Source organism: Apodemus sylvaticus, chromosome 8 (genome assembly GCF_947179515.1).
Source record: "Apodemus sylvaticus chromosome 8, mApoSyl1.1, whole genome shotgun sequence".
NCBI lineage: Eukaryota > Metazoa > Chordata > Mammalia > Rodentia > Muridae > Apodemus > Apodemus sylvaticus.
Window position 1 is genome coordinate 74,494,963 of NC_067479.1, and position 9,228 is coordinate 74,504,190.

Below are 9,228 nucleotides of genomic sequence, written 5' to 3' on the forward strand. Positions count from 1 at the left end.
TAATGGCGTGTATGTGAAACTGAGGACAACTGACCACTTCATTGCTTTCATGGCTTTACTATGACCCTGTGTGAGAAACCATTGATATCCTTGGAGTATAACTCTAATTTTTTCAAAACCTATTTTTAATGATGGTTCTTAAATGCTTTAACCTCCCTTTTAGCCTACAACCCACCAGAGGTAGGGGGAAAAAAAGGACACAGGGGAAATGGACCTGTTTAGAAATGGTTCTTTAGAGCAACTCCTATGTGTGTTGTTTGTAAATCGGCAGTTCAATTCACGGTTAATAGTGGCAGCTTGATCCACTCACAAACACTTCATGGATATACCAGCAGTCCAGTTCAGTAGAGTTGGGATTGCAAACATAAATCAGCACCAGTGGCAATACCTAGTAAAGACTGCCAGGACTCAGCTTAAGCACAAGTCAGCAGAAAGGACCAGCAGGAAAGCCAGGAGATGTTCTAGGTTGTGCCTCTCTCAGATAAGCGAAACTTAGAGAAGACTCTAGACCCACAAGCATTGCACAGCTATCTCTTTCAGCAAGCCAAGCTCAGCCTCCATCACTGTCCACTGAGTTCCATTTATACTCCCTCCAAACATCACATGTCCTCCATGGGCCCTGCCTTAGCATGTGTCTTGCCTCAGCATGTGCATGTCTCTTGACTGACATCACTCTGCCAATCAGCTGGAGTCCACAAAAGCCAGGCAAAATGTCACTATAGTTCTTTTGGTGTGTATCTCTCTATGGAGTCCCAACAAATAGAGTTCAGCAACATATGTAAGATGGAGCAATACATTCATATTGCTAGTGAAGAATCCTTCATCATGTGTCCTTTCATGTGCTTGTTTTAGCTGAACAGCCTTTCATTTTTGTATACTTCATGAAAATACAACTGTGTTATTCCCAGCAAAATGCCATCAAACACAACTGACATTCCAAAGAATCCTTAAGTTTCCACGTCATGGGTATTCTAATTTCCTGTGCAAAAATACACCTATAGTATCACCTTTTTTGTATTCTGCTCTGACCATTTGTATGACTTTCATCAACCAGAGAAATACTGGGGTACACAACACAGACTGTGTGAAAACAGGATGATTCAAAAGGAAAATTATCAAAAGTAAGACTTTCTTTTGCTTCTCAGACTTTATGCTCAGCTTCCCCTGCAGTTCCTGCCACTGTGTCTCTCATAGCACAGTAGTACACAGCTGAATCTGACACATGCACTGAGGCTTTCTGCAAGTGGAAGGAAGTGGTCCCTTTATCATACATAGCTTCAAAACCTCTGTTGCTTCCCCTGTTGTTGGCTGTTGTGACTTGCAGAAGGAGCTGTGGACCTTCTCCAGAATATTGGACATACCAGAAGAGAATGGGGTACCCTGTGGTTGAATAAGTGCAGTTTATAAATAAGAAGTCATTTTCTGAGAGGGTCACTTGATCTTGTATCTGGATCACTGAGTCTCCATGAGTCCTCCCTGAAAGAATAAGATATCTATGTCATAGCTGATTAAATATTTTTCTCACATCATAGAAGAGTGCACTTTTAATTAATGATTTTATTTATTTATGTTCCAAATGTTGCCCTGCCTTCTGGATCCCCTTGCAGAGTTCTCCCCCCCCCCCTTTCCCTCCTCTTTGCTTCTGAGAGGGTTCCCCTCCAGGTATTTCCCCAACCTGGGGCATCAAGTGTATACCCCATCTCTGTCCAATACTTGGCTGTGAGAATCTGCATCTTTTTCAGTCAGCAGTTCATAGAGGCTCTCAGAGGATGGCAATTCTAGGCTCCTGTCTGCGAGCACATCAGGAATAATGTCAGTGACTGGTGACTGCCCATGGAATAGATCCCAAATTGGGTCAGCAATTCCTTCAGTCTATGCTCCATTTTTGTCCCTGCATTTCTTTTAGACAAGAGCAATTTTGGGTCAAAAGTTTTGTAGGTAGTTTAGTGTCCCCTTCCCTCCACTGTGGGTCCTGTCTGACTACTGGAGGTGGTCTTTTCAGGTTCTATATCTTCAAGTGTTGAGCATTTTGGATAAGGTTACCCACATTGAGTCCTGGAAGCCTCCCCCATCCAGGGTCTCTGGGACTTTCTAGAAGTTCCCCCTAGCCCTCACCCTGGGCTTCCTACAGATTGGAGAAAGATCTTCATTAACTCTAAATCTGATATAGGGATAACATCCAAAATATATAAAAAATTCAAGAAAGTAAACTCCAAAAACTAAATAACCCCGATTAAAAACTGGTGTCAGGGCTAAACAGAGAATTCTCAACAGAAAAAAAAAATCTTGAATGGCAAGAAGCACTTAGTGAAATATTCAACATCCTTAGCCATCAGGGAAATGCAAATCAAAATGATCCTCTGAGTTTCTACCTTACACTAATCAAATTGGCTAAGATTAAAAACTCAAGTGACAGCACATGCTGGCAAGAATGTGAAGAAAGGATAATACTCTTCCATTGCTGGTGGAACTATGAACTTGTACAACCACTCTGGGAAACAATCTGATGGTTCCTATGAAAACTGGAAATAGTTCTATTGAAGGCCTAGCTGTACTGCTCCTGGGTACATATCCAAAAGATGATGCATGAAACCTCAAGGACATTTGCTCCACTATGTTCATAGCAGCTTTATCCCTAATAGAAACTGGAAGCAACCCAGATGTCCCTCAACCAAAGAATGGATACAGAAAATGTGGTCCATTTACCCGAATAAAACGCTCTTCAGCTTGATTAAAATCAAGGACATCATGAATTTTTCAGGCAAATGGATGCATCTAGAAAATAAGCATCCTGCGTGAAGTAACCACAACCCAAAATGACATACCTAGTATAAACTCACTGATGAGTGTATATTAACCAAAAAGTGCAGAATACACATAATACACCCCCACAGACAGTAAGAAGTTAAGCAAGAAGAAAGGACCAAGTGAGGATGCTTAAATCCCACTTAGAATGAGAAACAAAAAGTCACGGAAAGCAGAGGGAAGAAGGGACCTCAGTAGGAAAAGGGAGGGCTAAGAAAAAGAAGCAGCAGAATCAGGTATGGAGGGAGACAGGAGAGAGGGCCAAAGGGCCAAGAGAAGTGAAAAAAAAGTGCACTTTTTAAGTCACTTCACTTACCAAGTATGAACAGCATCACAGTCACTAAAGCTGGGGAAGAGTTCATCTTCAGTGTCACCAGAGTGATGCTCTCAACTCTTCACACGAAGCAATGATGAAATGGCATCAAATGATGAACCTATGAAGCTCATAAATTACACAGATAAGGATCTTGTGTTAGGAAACTCTACCCCCTGGTGGACAGAAACTAAACTAGGGTCTATTGTAATACCTTCCAGAGTCAAAAATGTGCTCTTGTCCTCAAAATCATTTGTCAGGCACATATCAGATTTCAGGTGTCCCTAATCAATCTAAAGAACATAAACAAGGGCCATTACATAATCTAAAGTCTCAAAATTTAAAGTAACAACACATGTTGGCAAGGATGTGGAGAAGCATTCTGATTGGTATAATGTGAAATTTCAGGGTCCTTTAATTTTACATTTCCCTGATGTCAAAGAATATTAAGTGCTTCTCCGCCATTTGAGATCCCTTTGTTGAAAAGTCTGTTTAGTTCTGTACACCATTTTTAGTTGGGTTGTTTGGTTTTTGAAGTCTAACTTCTTGAGATTTTATGTACATTACATCAATCTAAAGAACATAAGCATAAGCAATGGCCAAAACATAACAATTGACTATCATCATTTGTAGAATTCTACCTGACATGAAAATGTTGTAGCAGAGCAACTGATGGATATTCTGTTCTGGGTTTTACCATACGATAAGCTGAATGGCAAGATGTAGGTTTTACCAATTTATTTTCATTGACCCAAACTAGTAGTAGGAAACTATGTAGGCTTGGAGTGATGGCTCAGCACTTAAAAGCACTAGTTGCTCTTTCAGAGAACCCAGGTTTGATTCTCAGAACCTACACAGTGGTTCAAAGCCATCTGTAATTCCAGTTCCAAGGGGACCAATCCCCTCTTGTGACCTCTGTGGGCACCAGGTACACACATGGTACATAAACACAAATGAAGGCAAACCATCCATGCACATAAAATAGAGTAAATACCTTCTTAATTCCTTTTTTATTGTTTTTATTAATCTTTATATTCATTTACACTTCAAATGATAGCTCCCTTACTAGTTACCTCTCCACTACCCCCATTCCATCCCATTTCCCCCCTCACCCACTCACGCACTCCCTCCTTACCACTCTAGCATCCCCCTATGCTGGGGCATCAAACCTCCACAGAACCAAGATCCTCCCCTTCCATTGATGTTACATAAGGCCACCCTCTGCAACATATATATCTGGAGTCATGGATCCCTCCATGTACATGTTGGTGGTTTAGTCCCTGGGAGATATAATAAAATTAAAGAATAATTTTGTAAATTGGCTTTGAGGATGTATAATCACTGCAATATAATTTTGTGCTGTTAGTTCATTGATGTCTTGAAACAATGTTTTCAGATTAACTGCACAGGACAGCCACAACAAAGAAGCAGTTGTGACTGGCATGCAGAGCTCACAAGTTGTACCATACTCTCCATCAAATGTAGACAATGACATTTTCTTAGCTGTTTTCCGCAAATGTTTTTGTGAATAGTAGTGACTGAATTTAGGAAACACAAATCTGACTATTATTTGAGACTGGTGAGGCATTTGTGACTCTTCCTTGAGGACCTGCATTGGGTACCCAAGCAGCCAGCTCACGCAGCCAGCTCACATCTTCAGAAAAGTTTCTTCCTCTTCAAGTGCCACAGTTTCCACTCAGGAGTCTAGCTTTCATGACTGCCATGTTTCTGTGGGAGCTCTTTTTATCATTCAATTTGGTCTTAGTAATTTTTCCTCATTGACAGAATTTGTCTTCTCACAAAGCTTTTCTGCCTCAACTTTGCCCACATCTTTTTCCTAGTTCTTGATATTTTATGTGTACATGCACATTTACAATAATTGCCACAAATATTTGACTGAGCATGCTACAGCTGTTCCAAAGACATCCTTCTGCATATTTATTCCTGTATACACATGTTACTTTCATGAATCATTTTTATTAATTGAGTTATTTATTTGCTTTACATCTCTATCACTATTTCCCCTTCCTCTACTCCTCCCAATCCTTCCCTTTCATCTTCCCTCCCCTGGATCTACCCCACCCCCTTTCTTCTACAAAAAGAAGAGGCTGCCTATGGAAATCAACCCACCTTGGCATATGAAGTTATAATAAGACTAGGGCCATCTTATCCCATTGAGGCTAGACAAGGCAGCCCAGTTAGAGGAAAGTTAGGGATCCACAGGCAGTCAAGAGAGTCAGAAAAAAACCCTGTTATCAATGTGAGAAGACCTCCATGAAGACCAAACTACACAACTGTTGCATATGTGCAGAGGCCCTAAGTCAGTCCCATGCATACTCTCTGGTTGTCTATTCAGTCTCTTCGAGCCCCTTTGGACCCTAGTTAGCTGATTTTGTAGGTTTCCTTATGATATCCTTAACCCTCTAGCTCCTTCAATCCTTCCCCCCCCCCTCTCTCTCTCTCTCATAGGATTCCCCGAGATCCACCTAATGTTTGGCTGTGAGACTCTGCATCAATTTCCATCAGTTCCTAGATGAGTCCTCTCTGATGACAGTAATGCTAGGCTCCAGTCTAAAAGTACAGCACAATATCACTAATAGTCTCTGGGTTAACTCCCTCTCATGGTGAGGGTCTCAAGCTAGGCCAATCCCTCAGTTTCTACCCCACCATTACCCCTGTACATTTTGTAGGCAGGACAAATTGTGCACCAAGAGTTTTGTGGCTAGATTGGTGTCCCAGACTCTCCATTGGAAGTCTTTCTTGGTTAAAGGAGATAGTTACTTCAGGTTCCATATCCCTAATTACTAGGAGTCTTAGCTAGGTCACCCTCATAGATTTCTGGGAAATTCCATTTTTCTAGATTTCTGGATCATCCTATAGATGTTCTCATGATATTTCCAGTTGTCTCTGGCACTACTCTGTCCCTCCATTCTCCCCCAACTTGATCCTGCCTGCTCCCATCCACATGTACTCCAACACCTAGCCCTCTTCCTTCATTGACCACCACCTCCTGATGTATATTCTATTTCCGCTACTCCGTGAGATTCAAGCACCTGTCCATCATGAGCCTCCCTTGCTACTTAGCTTCTTTGGTCTGTGGGTAGTAGCATGGTTATCCTGTTCTTTATGGCTAATATCCACTTATAACTTAATACATACCAGGTTGTCTTTCTGGGTGCAGGTTACCTCTCTCAGAATGATCCTTTTACTTCCATCCATTTGCCTTAAAATTTCATATCATTGTTTTTAATAGCTGAGTAGTACTCCAATGTGAATATGTGCCTCATCTTTATCCATTCTTTGGTTGATGAACATCTAGTTTGTTTCTAATTTGGGGTTATTATGACTAAAGTTGTTATGAACATAGTTTGAGCATCCTTGTGGTATGATGGAGGCTCTTTTGGGGTACATTTCAGGAGTATTGCACCTGGATCTTGAGGTGGAACTATTCCCAATTTTCTAGGAAACTGCCAAATTGATTTCCAGACTAGCCTGGGACTCTTAGAAACTGAGCCATCAACCAAAGAGCATATATGGGCTGGAGCAAGGCCCCCTGCACATATGAAGCAGATGCATTTGGTCTTCATGTGGGTCTGCCAACAACTGAAGCAGGGGGTGTTCCTAAAGCTGTTGTCATCTCTGTAATCTGTTCCCCAAGTGAGCTGCCTTGTCTGGCCTCAGTGGGAGAAGATGTGCCTAACTGTACAGAGACTGGGTGCATACAGTATCGGAAGATACGCAGGGAACCTCCCACCCTCTCGGAGGAAAAGGGGATGGGGTTTGGGAAGGATTCTGGGAAAGGGGCTGGGAGAGGGGCAGCAATTGGAATGCAAAATGAATGAATGAATAAATAAATAAATAAATAAATAAATAAATAAATAAATAAATAAATGGAAAAATCAGGTTCCATAAGTGTGTGGGTTTACTTCTGAACTTTCAATTCTATTCCATTCATCACCATCCCTTTCTTCTGTATTTATCTCAATCCCCCTTCCCTATGATAAACTTCTTTCTTCCATTTACCCTATCAAGTCACATGTATCCTGGTATTCTTCTTAAACTTCCTCTAACCTTCTGTTTTCACTTTCTTCATACATATACATATACACATACACACACACACACACACACACACACACACACATATATATATATATATAACTTTTCTCATCTGGGCTGCCAATGCTTCCTCAATAAGCCAAAGGTCATGGAACAAAAACTTCAGTACCAGACATGAGACATGAGAAGTCATCTTTTGAGAGGTTGGTCAGAGCTGTCTAAGTTATTCCCACAATGCACATCTTATTGCTCTTGCTCTTGGTTACTCCATGAAGGTAAGATCCTATTGCGAAATACATCATGCACTTCAGAAACAGAGCCCAGAAATCCCAGAGATGTAACTGGCCTGAATGGTTTTTCCCTCTTAGAATTAGTTTTCATACTACCAGAAGATGCATAGCTTCCAAAGGCGGTAGGTAATCAACAGTCATACCCAGTTATGAACCAGATCAATGACCAGCATGCCAAGAAAACCCTACAGGTGCAGTAGTGGCACACATACCTTGGTGAACCATCTGCATGAGTGCAGTCTGCAAAAGGAAATGTCTCAATCCTTCTGCAAATTCAAAAGATCAGCAATTGTCTGAAATATTGTGTTGTCTCTTGTCTGTTTGTTGAACAGCATGTCTCTTTAAAGCTTTTTGCAGAACAGTAACTTAAGAACAGTTAATAATGTGCCAACAGATCTGACATACTTGGAACTTTTTCATGTTTCTCAGGTGTTCCAATAGTATACATAAGAATTTGCTCCTGAAAATGGGAATCTGTGAGGGAAAGGATACAATGAAGTGGTACAGTAACCCTGAACTCTCTAGTGTTAGTAGAGGTGACGGAGATACAACATAAAGTTGGAACCAGCAACCCTGGACTGTCCGGTGTTAGCAGAGGTTACAGAGATGCAACATAAACTTGGAACCAGCAACCCTGGACTGTCTAGTGTTAACAGAGGTAACAGAGAAGCGGCATAAACTTGGAACCCCACAGCTGTGCAATTGTTGCTACAGACTCTCGCTGTGGTGGGGCCTTAGCTACACACCCAGCTGCAGTTTGTGGCCAGGCCCTTGCCTTGCTGGGAGCACTGTGCCTCAGCAGCACAGAAGTAAATGCCTGAGTCCTCCAGCTGGGCATCCCTGATGTGCAGTGTGCTGTATCGCTCCTTAGAATTGAATGTTGTCTTTAACCTCCCAATCTCCTTCATTCCTGGAGCCAGGTAAAAAAGATGGATGAAGCTGCCTCTGCGATTTTGTTGGAACCACTGGACACTTTTCATGGTGGTAGAAAAATTGCATCTTAGACCAGAACCAGCTCCCTCATGAAGACTCAGGGCTGGAGGACTCTGTTCCACTTGCATTCCTCTCACCCCTGCTCAGAGAAAGAAAAACAAACTATGTGAAGGGCAATTGTTCAGCAGTTTCCACCCCTGACTGATACCCCAGAAATGTCAGCTTTATCTTCTGCTGGCTCCCACCTGCCCCTCTGGAACACAACTAACCCCATCTTGGAGATCCGCAACTCACAGCAAAGCAACACCAACAGCAGCCCCAGTGGAGTTACCATGCTCCTCTCCATTGAACCTGTCAAACTGCTGATATGCCTTCACCCCAGCTCCAGGAAGTGTTGAGCTTATTTCTAAAAGTCAGTAGTCTCTCTCTCTCTCTCTCTCTCTCTCTCTCTCTCTCTCTCTCTCTCTCTCTCTCTCCACCAATAAAATCTTAGCTCTTTCATCTTGGTGGCAAAACCACACACACAGCAGCCCAGTGACGCTTCACTCTAACTGCTCCCTAGCTGTGAAAGAAAACCTTGTCCTGAAGCAAGAGACCATGTAGCTAACTGCTTGAAAAATGATTGGTTGGTTGGTTGGTTGGTTGGTTAGTTGGTTGGTTGGTTGGTTGGTTAGTTGGTTGGTTGGTTGGTTAGTTGGTTGGTTGGTTGGTTGGTTGGTTTGGTCGGTCAGTCAATGGATTGGTTGCTTGATTGGTTGTGCTTATTAGTTGTGGGTAACAACTGAAGCAAGAAACAACTGAGGGTAAATTTTGAGTAGAAGAGCCCAG

General features: G+C 42.1%; 2 gene segments (V, D, J or C); both read right to left on the reverse strand.

The window, feature by feature from the left end:
- Window positions 1–1,043: 1,043 nt before the first annotated feature.
- On the reverse strand, window positions 1,044–3,198 carry LOC127690951 (T cell receptor alpha variable 9-2-like). The segment is given in 2 exon segments: window positions 1,044–1,476; window positions 3,122–3,198. Coding segments are annotated over 2 exon segments (381 nt in total).
- A 4,918-nt stretch (window positions 3,199–8,116) lies between these two features.
- On the reverse strand, window positions 8,117–8,942 carry LOC127690952 (T cell receptor alpha variable 22-like). The segment is given in 2 exon segments: window positions 8,117–8,539; window positions 8,695–8,942. Coding segments are annotated over 2 exon segments (390 nt in total).
- Between the last annotated feature and the right edge of the window lie 286 nt (window positions 8,943–9,228).